At 34.4% G+C, this 18,274-nt stretch overlaps 1 protein-coding gene and 1 long non-coding RNA gene across 4 annotated transcripts; both read left to right on the forward strand.

The window, feature by feature from the left end:
- The first annotated feature begins 2,451 nt into the window (after window positions 1-2,451).
- Window positions 2,452-11,121, forward strand: LOC124356107 (longitudinals lacking protein, isoforms A/B/D/L-like). Of its 3 annotated transcripts, XM_046807264.1 has the most exons (3): window positions 2,452-3,252; window positions 3,399-3,450; window positions 9,640-11,121. In XM_046807264.1, the coding sequence occupies exons 1-3, from the start codon at window positions 3,196-3,198 to the stop codon at window positions 9,849-9,851; spliced, it is 321 nt and encodes a 106-aa protein (XP_046663220.1). In that variant the 5' UTR covers window positions 2,452-3,195; the 3' UTR covers window positions 9,852-11,121. The 3 variants fall into 3 exon arrangements, with proteins under 3 accessions (XP_046663220.1, XP_046663219.1, XP_046663221.1); XM_046807263.1 differs by having other exon boundaries at window positions 2,452-3,450; XM_046807265.1 differs by lacking the exon at window positions 9,640-11,121 and adding an exon at window positions 8,535-8,852 and having other exon boundaries at window positions 2,452-3,450.
- A 4,874-nt stretch (window positions 11,122-15,995) lies between these two features.
- Window positions 15,996-17,574, forward strand: LOC124356108. The gene is made up of 2 exons (XR_006921804.1): window positions 15,996-16,393; window positions 17,294-17,574. It is a non-coding gene; the product is annotated as an uncharacterized LOC124356108 (long non-coding RNA).
- Window positions 17,575-18,274: the final 700 nt, after the last annotated feature.

The raw sequence follows: 18,274 nt of genomic DNA on the forward strand, positions 1-18,274 counted from the left end.
TACAAATAGTGCAATTTCTTATACACGTAGACTAGAGAGTGTAGACTATTCATCAGTATAACACTAACAGTTCCGAAAAATACAATTCAGCATTACGTTTCGTAGAAATTGAAATTCCATCACCGACTAAATACAATTGTTTGTGGACTTAGGCTTATACAGTTGAATTCCTATTTATTTTAATTAGTAATTACCAGATAAGATTTCAATTTCTTTTAATTCGTATTTTAGAATTATTAGCTTTGAATGCCCAGTATAAAAAATATTGAACCATTGAATATAATATACATAACATTTTTATAATACAGTATTCGAGTAAAATATTGTTATTTTACCATGTTAAAATGCAAGCAGTTTTCGGACATAGTTTCGGAAAGCAGTGCCTGGAAGTAGACATCTAGGTCCTTGGCTTGATAGTGTTCGTTTTACTACTTAATTCTGCACTTTTAATTACTGGAATATTAAATAAAATATTGATTTCTGTCACGAAAACACTATGTTTTTACTGATTATAGCATATGTTTAAACTTGTTAATTGTCTTAAATATAACAAAACCTAGTTATTTTTAATTTCACGTTATCTGTTAAAATAATAATTCCAACGTAACAGATACACTTCAACAACACATTAAGAAATACGTTATCGTTTATTCGCAAAAAGAATAAATTTCTTAAATTTGGTTTATGTTTATACACCGTGTCCCAAAAAAAACTGAACAACTTTAAAGCCTAATAAAATCCGCAAAGTTAAATTTAGATTATTATAAGCATGACCACATGAAGGTAGAGAATATAAAGTTTTTTTTAATGTTAGTTGTAAAGATCAGCTGTTTCATTGTTGTTTGCTCAAACTGCTTAACCCCAAAACATAACCTACAATAAAGCAGTCACTATGAATGCACAGGAGAAAGCGCAGTGTGTTGAGTGGTACATTGAAACCAAATCAGATATTGTAGTGCAAAGAAGGTTTAGAACACGCTATGGTCGCCATCCACCATCAAGGAACAGCATTCGAGCCTGGTATGATAAGTTCATGTTAACTGGCAGCATAAAAACATTCAAAAAACAATGGTAGGCCTAAACTGCCAAATGAAGCTATTGAGAACGTGCAACAAACATTTCTACGGAGTCCTCAAAAATCTATTCGCACTGCAGCACGTGAGTTAAATTTATCAAAATCCAGTGTTCAAAGAATTTTAAAGAAAAATTTGAAAATGAAACCTTATAAGCTGCAAATTTTGCAGCAAATTACTCCAGATGACAAACTTAAACGTAAACACTTTGCAGTTACTGTGCTTGATCGTTTAACTGCTGATGAGAACTTTCTAAAGAAGGTAGTGTTTTCTGATGAGGCCACGTTCCATGTATGTGGAAAAGTGAATAAACATAACGTGCGTATTTGGGGTACAGAAAGACCATATCAAGTTCGGGAAACATGTTCGAGACAGTCCCAAGTTAAATGTGTGGTGTGCTATTTCCTATGACAGACTTATTGGCCCGTTTTTCTTCAATGAAAAAAACAATTAATGGTAACATTTATCTAGACATGCTAGAAAACTACGCTTACCCACAGCTAGAAGACCTACAGCCCAACGTTTTTTTTTCAACAAGATGGTGCCCCTCCGCACTGGAACTTATTTGTAAGAGAATCACTTGATGACACTTTCCCTCGTCGGTGGATTGGGCGCGGTGGTTCCATAGCCTGGCCCCCACGGTCCCCAGACATAACACCATGTGATTTTTTTGTCTGGGGATTTGTAAAAGACCAGGTTTTCAAGTCTAAAGTGTTAAACATTCAAGAATTGAGACTAAGGATTATCACGGCCTTTTCCAAAATTAATGAGGAAATGCGTCATCGAGTGTGGGCAGAGTTAGATAGCCGAATCGACTATCTTTTTGCCAACAATGGAAACCATGTTGAGGTTCACAAATAAAGGTTGTACCCAAAATAACTTAAGATTATGCGTGTTACTTTAAATCAAAAAAATTCTTTTATATGTGTGTTATTAAAATAATTACAATCTAATAAAGTTGTTCAGTTTTTTTTGGGACACGGTGTATTTTTGCAGGAAGTGTGTACGTAGTGGAAGAAGACCGCCAGCACGGCTGCGGCGTCTGCGGCAGGATGTACAGGTACAAGCGAGATCTGACCCGACACAAGCGCTACGAGTGTCTCAAGGAACCACAGTTTCGCTGTCACCTCTGCGGTTATAAGGCCAAACAGAGGTCGCCCTTCAGGAGGCACCTGTACCACAAACATTCCATCAGGATGGGGAGAGGGGAGATGGACACGGAGTTTTACAAGGCACGAGTAAGATGCTGACTCGAGCCTACAATCACAGGACGTGTAATCTCCTTGATAGCCGAGAAGAGGTCCCCTTCAGGAGGCACCTGTACCACAAACATTCCATCAGGATGGGGAGAGAGGGGAGATGGACACGGAGTTTTTACAAGGCACGAGTAAGATGCTGACTCGAGCCTACAATCACAGGACGTGTAATCTCCTTGATAGCCGAGAAGAGGTCCCCTTCAGAGGACATCTGTACCACAAACATTCCATCAGGATGGGGAGAGGGGAGATGGACACGGAGTTTTACAAGGCACAAGTAAGATGCTGACTCGAGCCTACAATCACAGGACGTGTAATCTCCTTGATAGCCGAGAAGAGGTCCCCTTCAGAGGACATCTGTACCACAAACATTCCATCAGGATGGGGAGAGGGGAGATGGACACGGAGTTTTACAAGGCACAAGTAAGATGCTGACTCGAGCCTACAATCACAGGACGTGTAATCTCCTTGATAGCCGAGAAGAGGTCCCCTTCAGAAGGCACCTGTACCACAAACATTCCATCAGGATGGGGAGAGGGGAGATGGACACGGAGTTTTACAAGGCACAAGTAAGATGCTGACTCGAGCCTACAATCACAGGACGTGTAATCTCCTTGATAGCCGAGAAGAGGTCCCCTTCAGAAGGCACCTGTACCACAAACATTCCATCAGGATGGGGAGAGGGGAGATGGACACGGAGTTTTACAAGGCACAAGTAAGATGCTGACTCGAGCCTACAATCACAGGACGTGTAATCTCCTTGATAGCCGAGAAGAGGTCCCCTTCAGAAGGCACCTGTACCACAAACATTCCATCAGGATGGGGAGAGGGGAGATGGACACGGAGTTTTACAAGGCACAAGTAAGATGCTGACTCGAGCCTACAATCACAGGACGTGTAATCTCCTTGATAGCCGAGAAGAGGTCCCCTTCAGAAGGCACCTGTACCACAAACATTCCATCAGGATGGGGAGAGGGGAGATGGACACGGAGTTTTACAAGGCACAAGTAAGATGCTGACTCGAGCCTACAATCACAGGACGTGTAATCTCCTTGATAGCCGAGAAGAGGTCCCCTTCAGAGGACATCTGTACTATTCGAGGATGGGAACACAACTTTTTTGTTAGTGCAATTGTTTATTAACAACACGCTTTTTAAATAGAATTGTATTCATTTATTTCTGTTTCTTATCTTTATATTTATTTTATTGATGTAGTCTTTTCTAATATCTTATATCTATGAGTAAACTGAGTGTAAAGGATTACTATTGAACCATGCGCTTGTTTTTACAAACAGGCCTGAAATACAACTTCTGAATTCATATTTAAGTCCTTTGACGGCATTTGTTGGTGGGGGGGGGGCAATATCTCTCCTGTGCAGGTACACTCGTATCAGGTAAGCAGAGAGCTCGTGTGACCAATGAGAGTTACTTTTAGTAGGCAACATGTCTTGGTTGCGGAATACTTTGGTAGCGATCTCTACATACTGACTTGCGATTAAAATGGAATAAACCGTACAATAGTGATTCCCTACTTCTGCAACTAATTAACGGGCGGTAACATACAATACAATACAATACAATACTCCAATATACTTTATTGGGGGGGGGGGGGGAAACAATATTTAACATTGCATAGCATGCGTCACATAATAATAATTGTATAATTATTAAAATAATGAAATGTCTTATGCTAACGATTTAATTTTTAAAATATTGTAAACAATATCGATTTTAGTTAACAATAAAAGTTGTCAAGCAGTAAAATTAATATATAATAAAAATAACTTTGGATATCAGCGCCCCTGTACTACCGCACATTGGAGCTAGTGAGATGGTCCATGAATTCACCAACTGTATAAAAAGAATGAGACAATAAAAAGTGTCGCAATGTAATTTTGAACCGATTTAGATCATTTATTGATTTTTATTTCTTCAGGGAGCCCATTTAGAAACTTTATGCCGGCTTGAGAAGGAAGTTGCTCGTATCTTCTCAATCTATGCTGAGCAGGTCTGACATTTTCTCGATACCTCGTATCGTAGTTGTGAATGTCACGACCTCGAACCATTTGGCTCTTAAACCGACAATGTACAGTAGTCTCCAGTATATACAAACATGGCAATGTTAGTATTTTGAGCTCCCTAAATGAATTTCTACACGACTCTCTAAAGTTTAATTTAGCAATAATTCTAATAGCTCTCTTCTGTAAGACAAAAAGTCTGTGGAAGTCGCCATTTGAACAGCCACCCCACAATATAATACCGTAGGATAAATGTGGGTGGACCAAACCGTAATATGCAATTTTCATTATTTGATCTGAACAGTATTCGGCAAGACCTCTCAAGAGATAAATATTACTTGATAGTTTCGCACAAACACTGTCCACTACACATACACATTGTCTGTCACTAAAACTCCAAGTCTTGTTGGTGGGGGGGGGGGCAATATCCCTCCTGTGCAGTTGTACACTCGTATCAGGTGAGCAGAGAGCCCGAGTGACCAATGAGAGTTACTTTTAGTAGGCAACATGTCTTGGTTGCGGAATACTTTGGTAGCGATCTCTGCATACTGACTTGCGATTAAAATGGAATAAACCGTACAATAGTGATTCCTACATCTGCAACTAATTAACGGGCGGTAACATACACATTGTCTGTCACTAAAACTCCAAGTCTTGTTGGTGGGGGGGGGGCAATATCCCTCCTGTGCAGGTACACTCGTATCAGGTGAGCAGAGAGCCCGAGTGACCAATGAGAGTTACTTTTAGTAGGCAACATGTCTTGGTTGCGGAATACTTTGGTAGCGATCTCTGCATACTGACTTGCGATTAAAATGGAATAAACCGTACAATAGTGATTCCTACATCTGCAACTAATTAACGGGCGGTAACATACACACATACACATTGTCTGTCACTAAAACTCCAAGTCTTGTTGGTGGGGGGGGGGGGCAATATCCCTCCTGTGCAGTTGTACACTCGTATCAGGTGAGCAGAGAGCCCGAGTGACCAATGAGAGTTACTTTTAGTAGGCAACATGTCTTGGTTGCGGAATACTTTGGTAGCGATCTCTGCATACTGACTTGCGATTAAAATGGAATAAACCGTACAATAGTGATTCCTACATCTGCAACTAATTAACGGGCGGTAACATACACATTGTCTGTCACTAAAACTCCAAGTCTTGTTGCTATTGAAACATTTTATGGACAGCAAGAATCGGTTGTTTTCCTTGAGATATAACTATATTAGTATCGTATATACATAAAGTAATTATAATATAATTAGTATCGTATATACATAAAGTAATTATAATATAATTAGTATCGTATATACATAAAGTAATTATAATATAATTAGTATCGTATATACATAAAGTAATTATAATATAATTAGTATCGTATATACATAAAGTAATTATAACATAATTAGTATCGTATATACATAAAGTAATTATAAACATAATTAGTATCGTATATACATAAAGTAATTATAACATAATTAGTATCGTATATACATAAAGTAATTATAATATAATTAGTATCGTATATACATAAAGTAATTATAATATAATTAGTATCGTATATACATAAAGTAATTATAATATAATTAGTATCGTATATACATAAAGTAATTATAATGTAATTAGTATCGTATATACATAAAGTAATTATAATGTAATTAGTATCGTATATACATAAAGTAATTATAATATAATTAGTATCGTATATACATAAAGTAATTATAATATAATTAGTATCGTATATACATAAAGTAATTATAATATAATTAGTATCGTATATACATAAAGTAATTATATAATATAATTAGTATCGTATATACAGTATAAGTAATTATAATATAATTAGTATCGTATATATACAGTATAAGTAATTATAATATAATTAGTATCGTATATACAGTATAAGTAATTATAATATAATTAGTATCGTATATACATAAAGTAATTATAATATAATTAGTATCGTATATACATAAAGTAATTATAATATAATTAGTATCGTATATACAGTATAAGTAATTATAATATAATTAGTATCGTATATACAGTATAAGTAATTATAATATAATTAGTATCGTATATACAGTATAAGTAATTATAATATAATTAGTATCGTATATACATAAAGTAATTATAATATAATTAGTATCGTATATACATAAAGTAATTATAATATAATTAGTATCGTATATACAGTATAAGTAATTATAATATAATTAGTATCGTATATACATAAAGTAATTATAATATAATTAGTATCGTATATACATAAAGTAATTATAATATAATTAGTATCGTATATACATAAAGTAATTATAATATAATTAGTATCGTATATACATAAAGTAATTTATAATATAATTAGTATCGTATATACATAAAGTAATTATAATATAATTAGTATCGTATATACATAAAGTAATTATAATATAATTAGTATCGTATATACAGTATAAGTAATTATAATATAATTAGTATCGTATATACAGTATAAGTAATTATAATATAATTAGTATCGTATATACATAAAGTAATTATAATATAATTAGTATCGTATATACATAAAGTAATTATAATATAATTAGTATCGTATATACAGTATAAGTAATTATAATATAATTAGTATCGTATATACATAAAGTAATTATAATATAATTAGTATCGTATATACAGTATAAGTAATTATAATATAATTAGTATCGTATATACAGTATAAGTAATTATAATATAATTAGTATCGTATATACAGTATAAGTAATTATAATATAATTAGTATCGTATATACAGTATAAGTAATTATAATATAATTAGTATCGTATATACATAAAGTAATTATAATATAATTAGTATCGTATATACATAAAGTAATTATAATATAATTAGTATCGTATATACATAAAGTAATTATAATATAATTAGTATCGTATATACATAAAGTAATTATAATATAATTAGTATCGTATATACAAGTAAATTATTTCATACTCAGAGGGAGCGATGATTCGTACAAACAATAAACTAGGAATACACGGTAATTAACTCTTGCCAATCGAAAACAAAGAAGGCCGGAAATGGGAAGGTTAAGTGATTTTCAAATTAGGTTTGTAGAGAATTAAAATAAAAGGAATACTGTTGCGGTAATTATGTCCTCGCCCTTACAAGACACATCGTGGCGGGGGTTTATCCACGAGGGGTAGAAACGAGGGTCCGATCACAGTGCGACTAAGCGAGTCTTCGGACAAACTAGTAATGCTACCAAATATGTGCTATAAACATATACGGGGGTTTTGCGGCATGATAAGTTGTAGTAAGGGGAGTCAAGAGCGACAAAGTCACACAAATCGGTAAACAGATCGGGCTAACTTTCCTTTACAAGGCTCGAGCCTGAGAGGGACGCCCGGTTGGCGGCATGAGCAGCTCCTGGACACGGTACGTGGAAGACAAGAGAAGAGACCAGGTGATCTTTGCAATCTGGCATTAGAGTCACATAAAACAGTACATACTGACATGGGGGCACAGAGAAATGTTACAGGGAAAGTTATATTACGAACAATGTTGTAAATATCATATAGCTCCGCCAATACGCGATTGTACAGCCGTTGTAATCGCCGCCGCCGCGCGCCGCCTCGTTACCTGTATAATAAACAAGTGTCGTATTCTTAGGGCTGTTGAGTTTTCTGGATGCTTTCAATATTTATATCACTTCATATTTTGGCACAATTGTAAACAGTTTCTCTTTTCAAAACCTGGACGTATAATGCAAGAGACGAAGATCTCTTTGGTATAATTTTGATATTCAACTGTTTGCATTGTACTTACACGATCGTGAGCACTACGCTTGAACTAACTTCCTGTCATTTGTTTACATTTTATAACAAAATAAAGTCCGATAGATTTCTAAAAGAAATCGAATGCAGTTTCTTCTGCTCTAAGTACTACAGTCTAAAATTCTTGTCGTCGACTGACCTGTTAATACCAATTTTAAATTTGATTACGGTTTGTTACAACGAAATTAAGAGAACAACCAAGAATAATGAAATAATTTTTCCTTAAAAATAGTGCAGATTCAAAATGTTGTCAAGTATTGTTCATCTTGATCATGTCGGTCTGTGATAGTAAGTAATGAAGCAGAAACGTACTGGTGATGTGTAGAGTTGTGACAACGCTAACTAAATGTCTGCCACAGATGTGTTGGAGATGCAGAGAAGGTTCGAGTGTGGGACTTGTAGCAAGAATTACAAGTACAAACGAGACCTGACCCGCCACCTTCGCTACGAGTGTCTTGCAGAACGGCAGTTCGCTTGTAGTTTGTGCCAGTACAGAGGGAAGCGCAAGGCACATTTAATACAACACAGTATGCTGATGCACAACAATCAGCTAGAGTGAGGAACGAACATAAAATATCTGTCTCGTTCATAAACAGAACTAATTAATTACGGTCAATTTTCCTTTGTAAGTTGTGTTTTCAAAGTTTATTCTACTCTAATAAACGTACATTTGTTAATGGTTTGTTTTCTCATTTTCTCCTTTTGCTGCGGTGAACGAATAAGTTATATGTTGTTTTCATTTACTGCGAAATCTTTTATTCTTTAAAGTCAAAAAATTAAAAAGTTGAATTTACTTTTCTATGCTAAATATGAATCTTAAAAAGATATTCACTGGAAGGTACAATTTATATAGAAATAAGATATCTAATCTATTTAAATCTAAATTTGTTGCTCAAATAAATAATTGTATAGTAGTAGTAACAAGTGTGAGACGAATGACACATACATATCGTGACACTAGCACGATCTAGGTTCAACGAAACGAACTCGTTAGGCTTGGGCCAAAATGGTGTCACTCTCCACCTATGGCGTGTATTTACGAATATATTGCATTCGACCAGTGTTTGTTTGTTTTTTTAGGAAAAAAGAAATGTATTTCTACAGACTGTTAAATTAAACAACGATAAAGACAATATCGTACGAATCTTTCTGTTACAAATTTCACTTTTAAATATTTATAACTGTTTTAAACCCATTTCTTTTAGGGTTATAATTATTTTTATTTTTACAACACGAATAAATATGATAAATTACTCTTACTTGTTAAAAGTTATAATTTTAATAGAATTAATTAAATTTGTTTTTATAAATTAGAGTTTAAAAGTTTGCGCAAAGAGCAATAACGATGAAAGGATTGTTTTAACTATTAGGATCAGCAACTGCAACAGGAGAAGATCGACTAAAACTAACGCTCTGAGTGTAATTATATTTACGGTTGGAGACTAATTGTTGTGTTTGCGGCAGATCGGCCAGGAACGCCTCCTCAGCAGAAGCCAGGAGAACGTTTCCACTGCAGCAACTGCAGCAAGAGCTACAAGTACAAGCGAGATCTGGTGCGTCATCAGCGCTTGGGGTGCAACCACCGGTTCGACTGTCACTTGTGCTCGTTCAAAACCTTATACCGCACGAACCTCAACATCCACTGCTACCGCAGGCACAACATACCGTGGATCTGACCCGAGCTGAAACAGGACTCGAGTCGACGCGATTGAATATTCCGATACAACTCATCAGTGTAGTGTCATTTCATTTAAAATACAATAGTTTAGAGCTAATGACGAGTTCCTTTGTTCTTTGTCCTGGACTATTGATTTCGCCTTGGTTCGAACGCGGTCTGGACGAATGCTTAAAGTGTATATTGAATTTTGATCGGTTTTAGTACGGATTGCACTTTAGATATATGAAATGGTACAACAGCCGTGTTTATTTTTGGACCTTATACACAAATGCTATCAGACTAAAATGTCTCCAGGAATGTATGTTTCGTAACAAACGGACGGATTTTCCAGTTTAAAGATTACTGCTTAGGTTGGCCGCCCGTACCGTTACAGTGGTTGCTTATTGAGATCGTGTCGATAGTCGTGTGTCCGTCTGTGCGACAATTATCGATAGAAATATCCTATAAACTTGAAACTAAGAACATTATTGTTTGGTTTATCTTTGTCCAAAGAGCAAATCTATTGATTTGGAGTCAAAAGAACAAAGAGCAGCAAAGTTACATAACAAACTATTAATCCGAGATAAAAGTTACACTGAGTTTGGAAAAGATTGAATGTAATAATAAAATCGATTATACAACCAAGTTTAACAATTATAGTGGGTCTCTCATTGTGGGACATTCAAATACAGACAGTTGATTGAAGTACCGATGACTAAACATTAGCTACAACATGTCACGCGATATAAATCGATTACACGTCCTGACCGTGGATATGTGTTTATGTTCCAGTGCTCGCAGACATGAACAAGCTGATGTGCAAGAACTGTGGGAAGGTGTACAAGTACCAGCGTGGTCTGACCCGTCACGAACGCTACGAGTGTGGTGACAAGAAACTGTTCCAATGTTCGTTCTGTGATTACAAGGCGAAGCAGAAGGAGACTCTAAAAATGCACGTGTTTTCTAAACACAAAATGTATATGAATTCGAGCCAGTAGCGTTGTGTCTATAGAGGAAGTAAATATGTGAGTTGAGGTGCAATAAAGATGTGCTGTGTGTAGCATTCGCTGACAATTATATTTTTTGTACGGTTGGTTCCCAGTTCACCATAAATTGAAGTTTAGTGTTTACTGTTTATACACTCTTATTTAATTGTAAATTAAAACAGATTTGGTTGAAACTGTTATGCAAACAGGGTCAAATAGGATTTATGTTATATATAAATTGTCAAATCCAAATTGCAAATGATATAAACAATTGTCTTCAAAAATAAATGGTTGTCATATAGATTGTGTGGTTCTTTAAATTATTTTAACAAACAGTTTCATTTTGTGTAGTTTAATAATGCCCACAGTTTATTTACTGTTTAGAATCATGGGTAAATTTTACTTGATGGATAGTTCATTATTTTGTGATAAGTCACTATTCTGTGATAGACAATATATATATATATATAAAATCTAGGGCTATACAAAATTAATGGTATAATAAAAACTGCACACAATATTCTACAAGCTTCACCTGTAACAAAAAATGTATTTACTAATCCACCTAAAGTAATTTTTAAAAGCCTCAAAATTTGAAAAACATATTAGTAAGACCAAAACTACCCTCTGATGACCTAACTCAAAATTTCAACAAACCTTTTGACTGTGAACCCTGTTTTAGGCCTCGCTGCAAAATATGTAATTTAATAAAAAATTCAAAACATTTCTGTAGCAGCGAATTTCTACAACGAAAAAGAAATTAACCGATAATTGGTAAAATGACTTGTGAATGACCAGCAATGTCATTTAACAATTGTCATGTAAAGACTGCCCGAAAGACTACATTGGTCAGACCATAACTCCATTGCACATTAGAATGAACATTTTTTCGGACTGATGATGAAAACTTCCAGTCTACGTAGCTCCTGAACCATTAGAGATATAGAAAAACTCTCATAAGCAAAAATGTATTATTTTGTAGAGTAGAATCTAAAAACAACATAAAATACAGGGTGGTCCATAAAAGAATTTAAAGTTGGCCGCCATTTTCCAATATGGCGGCCATCTTCAAAACATTTGAAAGTGTATCCCTGAGTGAAACTTAAAATTGAGCAAGTTCCAAATTTAAAGTGTGGTGCTAAGTCGTGTAATTAAAAAGTTAGCTATTGGATCACTTTAAAAAATCTCACCCGTTAATATATATATATATATATATATATATATATATATATATATATATAATATATATATATTATGGGTTTTGTAGGACTTTTGATAATAAAATGTGTTTTTTTATATTATGCTAGTTACGATTTTTACAATTTACATCCACTTTAATCAAGGTAAATAAACATTTGCATGTAAAGAACGTATTTCTCTATCAAACTATCATTTTAGAGGATAACAGGTTTCAGGACAGACGCCATTACGTTTCGAGTACTGGAATCTATCCTTGTCTTTAAAACTTACCACAAATGGTACTATTTAGTTTTCATAAAAAATATGGATTTAGACTTTCAAAATTGTACTACTATTTTGAAATATGGTATTTTTACGATTGTCCACAATCATACCAAAGAAATGACCACGACAGTCAACATACATGGCAGGTCATTGTATCAGAATATTCTATTTCTTATACTCGTGTCGGTGATTTACACTAAGATGTTAATACTGATTTTAGACATGATACTAACTGTTCAATTAATAATAATTTCGCATTTTTATTGCGTTTGGAAATACTTATACAATTGTACTCAAGCACGGCGAAACATGTCATTGTTTAAAGTGCTTGGTTAAAGAACAGAGAATTGTCAAGAATAAAAAGGTTTTTAACAGTTATTTTATATTCAGAATTGGAAAAACTTAAAGGTCTTTCATGAGGAATCTTAAGTTGGTTGCTATGTTTCAATAAATTAATAGGTTACGTTAAGTTTAAGACAATGTCAATTAAGTAATTTGGACTGGTCTGAATCTGCTTTAAAACCTTTTAGTGGAGTTTACCTCACCCATCCGTCGAGAGCTCCAGCAGCACCAGCCACAGTCCACGGTCAGCTCCCAGCTACGGTATCGTATCTATCCATCGTCGCTATTTTCAGCCGAAGTATAAATAAACGGTTCGTTAAAACTTGATGGAAATGTATATATAAAAATATATTTTAGTTTTATATAAAGATAATATTTAAGCGTAAGTACGAAATATTTAAGATTCCATAATTTTTATATTTATGTTTTTATTGATTATCGTTATTTTATTAACTTCTTTCCCACATTTTGTATGATTTGAAACTTGAAAGTCGGTTTAATAAAGGTACTGACTTAGATACTGATCCTAAAATTAATCCCTTTTCTTAATCGATTCTTTAACATGTCGATATTTAAGGAAACTAGAACTATCCCCAGACCTGTTGATAACATATTATTTGTTGCAGCGGTGGTGTCCTGGTTCGAGCACATTCCCAGGTCGGTCCGAGGGCGAGGAATGGGTGCCCACTCCTGTACCTGTGGTCGGCGGTACCTCCACAAGCGCGGCCTGACCCAGCACCAGCGGTACGAGTGCGGGAAGGAGGCACAGTTCGCCTGCCAGCTCTGCCCATTCCGGTCGAAACTGCGGGGCAATCTCAAGAACCATATATTGGCCCAGCACGCTTCTCAAGTGTAGACAGTTGTAACCGTTACCGTACCCGTATAGAGTGCGATGACTGAAAGTGAAAAGGGTACCGAAGAAAACCTTAAATATAAAAACGGGGGGGGGGCATCATTCACTGGTCGTTAAATAATTGTGAGCCCCTTGTCCACGACAATCTACAAAGACATAGGTTATGTACTTTCACATTGTGAGTAGTTCATTGATTTAAAAATGAATGAAAAACTCGTAATAGTCAAAATTCTCAAACGTGTTCGGTCTTTCTGTTTAACAGTAAAAATTATATAACTATAAGACACAAGACAGTCTATTCTGAGTCTTCTATCGAACTATTTAAACTGTTATCCATAGAAAAATATTTTAAATCACTGTAAAATACTTCTTTTTTATAAAGGAATACAATACAATGACATATATGCATGTGGTATAATTAAATTTAGTGCCAAAGCCAAATAATTATCTGCGTGCTTCCACTTTTATGATTTCTAGGTTTGACTGTTTAATATTTGTATTTTAAATCATTCTCGTGGCATGGATTGTTACGTAACAGCTGAATGTGAATATTCGTGTATTATCCAAACTACTACCTCTACACGCAGAAAATATATGTTTAAGGATAGTCAATATATAGTAACAAAATTTCAGAAAATGAGAAGTTTAAAAAAAGTGGAATCTTTTAAAATATTGCATTTACAGAGTTTTTTTTATGTAAAGTTTCTTGGATTTTTTACTTACCTCTTCTAGATATTTTAAATATTTTTCAAATAGTTTGTTACGAAAATATTTCTAACATAATATTTTTACTACCTCACTAGTTAAATTTTGTATAGTTGATTTTTTTTATATCGCACCGAAGAATATATACATGTTTGTCCTTTACTAAAGACTGGCTAAAATTTGATTCAATCGCAGAGGTTAGCCAAATTTGGATGGCTAAAACCAATGATTTAAATAGTTCAGTTCGTTGTCTAAACGTATCAACTACACAGTGTCAATGGCGCAGTGTAGCGGGTACGGCGATTGTCGCGAGACAACCGGATCTAGCAACGTCGAGCGCTTCTGCTGCTTGGATGGGCGACTGCTGAGCGATTCTGTCCTTACAAGCAGTCCGCCTGCAAGGTCTTTGATGGTGGTTCGGAAGTCACCTCTAAGCCGTTGGTACCCAGGTCAAGTGTTAGCCCTAACTTCGCCTGGTAAAATAAAACATTCGTTGACAATGACTTTATAGAGTATACTACTACTAGGTGGTGTAACTATTGTGTGGCTCTAAATTCATTTCCACTCTTCTCTACGGGTATGGACTGTTCTTGTTGGAACCCCTGTTAATTGCGGCGTCGATGTGACTAGTCCGGTTAATTGTCAATCTTGCACTTCCTTCCGTGATGTAGTTTCAGTTGCGATTATTCCAATCGTGTTAATATCGATTAAGGCTGTGACTGTTAGTCTGAGTACCGTAATGTTACGGTTGTTTACCTGGTAATAGGTACAATAACTGTTGGGTTTTGTGATGTCTGTGATGATTATTATTAGTGGATGTATATTTTGTACAAGTAAATGCATTTATCATCGTTTATTCTTGATATTTTCAGACACTTCAATTATGTGATCTACAACGTACAGTGCAACGAGGTTTATTTTTTTTTAATTCGTAACATGTTGCAAACAATATCGCCCTACAAGTACAGTAGCTGCTTGTGTCTTTTGTGTGGAAATCCACATTGGCAGTTGATAAAGTGTGTTTATTTGTTTCTTACTGTATATAAATTTATTTCGAGATTACAAGATGGTATTTGCAGTTTATCTTACTATAATCAACAGCAATTTATTTAAGTACTGATATATCAAGTAATTTGCCATAAGTAATGTAAATATCAAATTTGTATTCAAAATGTTCATCAATAATGTAAATATGATTGTCAATATAAATAAAGCAATTTATTATTTTTTAATTGTGTTAGATTTAAATGGTTTACCCTGTTTGGAAGTAGTCTAATACGCAAGTCACAATATTAAATCTATTGACATATGAGTATTATATTTAAAAAAAACTTTTAATGGAAACGTTAAATTGGATTTATTTGTTATTAGCTTTTAGATCGCGTAAGTATTCGAGATATGGAGTTTTTATTGTAAAATGTAATGAAAACATAAAGTACTTCAAAGAACACCAATTGTTCGTAAAATAATTTCGAAGTTAAGGGTATTCGTAAATCCCTTGTTGGTAAACTCGTAAAATACGTTTAAAACATTATTTTATGCTTTCAACCACCCATGACTTATTTGATTTGATTCCAACAAATTAATACCGTATGGTAATACTTAATATTAATGATATATGATAGTTACAATATCTTTTCATAAAAAGTTGTGTTTTAGTTAAAATAAGATTTATTTCGAATTATTATATCTAAAATAACAATACACCAACTGTGCACACTTAATTCGCTAAGTGAATGCGACTGCTGTCATAGGAAGACAATTCCACCAACGCTGAGTGAATGCGACTGCTGTCATGAACAATGTTAGAACCTGTCACTGTAAATGTTACCCTCGTACCGCTACTAGAGAAGAGTTACACAACACCGTGAAACTGGATATCAGTACCTTTAATAACTAATATCCTCTTAATAGGTGACGTAAAGGTTCTGCTCAACTCGAAACCAATAAGTTTTGTTACTAACCAAAGATATATATAGGCGGTGACTCGGCAGACGCGGAGCCGTGCCCAGCTCTGCAGCAGTTCCTGTGCACTTGCGGGCGTCAGTATCGGCACAAGAAGAGTCTGTTAGTGCACCAGCGCTTTGAGTGCGGCAAGGAGCCCCAGTTCGCTTGCAGATTCTGCGACTACAGAGCCAAACACAAGGCTCAAGCGAAGATCCACGAGCACAGGAAGCATTCCCATCTCCTCCCTTGATCGGTTTCTACAAGGTTACGATTTGTTATAAAGTTTTTACGTATTATTCCACTCGTGAATTTTTTTCATCCCGAGTGACTTTGTTTTCTGTCAAATTAGGTGGTAATGTAATGTATGCTGTTACTGAAATGTTTTACTGTAATGTTTTTGTGTCTAGTAAACTAGACAAACTTACATAGTTTATAAACATGTAATATTAATTTTTGCCAGTATAATTTAGATATATCATATAAAAATCTAGTTTTCAAAGCTTTGAATAGCGAATTCGATTCTTCTGTATGAAATTGTTAATAGATTTTGAATCGTGGTGTTGTATGGTAATTCAATATTTGTTCTGTGGTGTCTATTCGAACATCTTGTACTGTTTAAAACAAAGTAATCGAACGCTTCGGCTAATGCCTAAAATGCATTGCCTTTTATAAAATCCTTTAGTGTCGCTTAAGTAAAAATAAAAATAAATGTCTATTTAATAATTACAGCTAATTTAGTCGAACATACATTTAAGGTTCTATCGAAATGTATATGAATACTTTCATATACTTCACTTCAAGTTGTATAAATCATATGTATGTGAATAATATATAAAACGTAAAATTTAGACTACACACAGAGGTATAAATACTTGTATTCAAAATTGTTTTATGGAGCGCAATACTTTGAATCAATCAAACATGATATACCGGCGATGAGCCCAACTTTCAAAGACGGCTATTAGCTATCCAAATATAATTATAATTTACATTTGCACACCTAACTATTTCAAAAAGAATAGCATTTCCTCATTGTATTGAATTTCTTATTTATATATCATGTCTTTATTATTATGAATATCATGTAAACTTGAAATAGATAACATACCTGTAGCAGACAATAAAACGTTACTGTCACTTTATTTGACAAAAGTCACATTTCAGTTTGGCGAGAGAAAAAGTTTGCCTGCGCTCGCTGCGAGAGATCTTACGTCCACAAGAAGTCCTTGAACCTGCACCAGCGCTACGAGTGTGGTGTAGAACCTCGCTTCGCCTGTCCTCATTGTTCTTACAGAGCAAAGCAGCGTGGTGACCTCAAGAAACATTTGGCGAGCCAACATCGATCCTTGTGGGACCCCTGGATGGGAATACCATAACAATGTCTTTATAACGCCTCTTCCTGTATTGTAAATAAAATACAGTGAAATAAATTATCTGATTTATCAGCGATCGATTTATTCTGTGGCATAAATAACTAGGTACTATTCAATTTATGTGTTGCACTTTAAAAACCTCAGAATTGTAGAAACGGGGATAATGGATTTGGACAAGGAAATGTTCAAATAATAATCTATTACTTGACATCACGTTTTAATATTTTTGTACTCCAGGCATTCAAACTTTCTTTTCAGTCAAACTTTAATGGTTTATACTTAAGAAAATAATAGTAATGATCATATGTGTAAATGGCATTTCGTCAGTTAACATATTATTATTTGATTTCTTATTTTAGTCACAGAATAGTTTAATAAAGTTTGCTTATTTCATTAGGTAAATAGTATCGTTTATTTTATAATTGTATTAGTAATAGGATATCACTTTTATCATAATGATAATTTTATTTTCCTTGAATTCAACATAGATTAGGAAAGTCAAACTTGTGCTCGCAATAGAGTAATATATGCATTTTGACACGCATCCTTCTTAAGTATTAAACTGTATTAGTCATTTTATATTCCATTAATATTGTATATTAATTTGCAGGCGACAGTCGTGGAAGAAATTTCAAATGTGATGTGTGTGGAAGACTGTACATGCACAAGAAATCTTTGAAAATGCATCAACGTTACGAGTGTAACAAAGAACCACAGTTTGGATGTAATTTTTGTCCCTACAGAGCCAAACAGAGGGCTCATCTTCGCACAC

The sequence above is a fragment of the Homalodisca vitripennis genome, chromosome 2, assembly GCF_021130785.1.
Source record: "Homalodisca vitripennis isolate AUS2020 chromosome 2, UT_GWSS_2.1, whole genome shotgun sequence".
Taxonomy (NCBI): Eukaryota; Metazoa; Arthropoda; class Insecta; order Hemiptera; family Cicadellidae; genus Homalodisca; species Homalodisca vitripennis.

Excerpts from the sequence above, each read along its gene's own strand:
- LOC124356107 (XM_046807263.1), top strand. The coding sequence starts at position 3,342 with ATGCTGACTCGAGCCTACAATCACAGGACGTGTAATCTCCTTGATAGC. Across the intron at positions 3,451-9,639 it reads GATGGGAACACAACTTTTTT|ATCGGCCAGGAACGCCTCCT; the intron begins GTTAGTGCAATT and ends TGTTTGCGGCAG.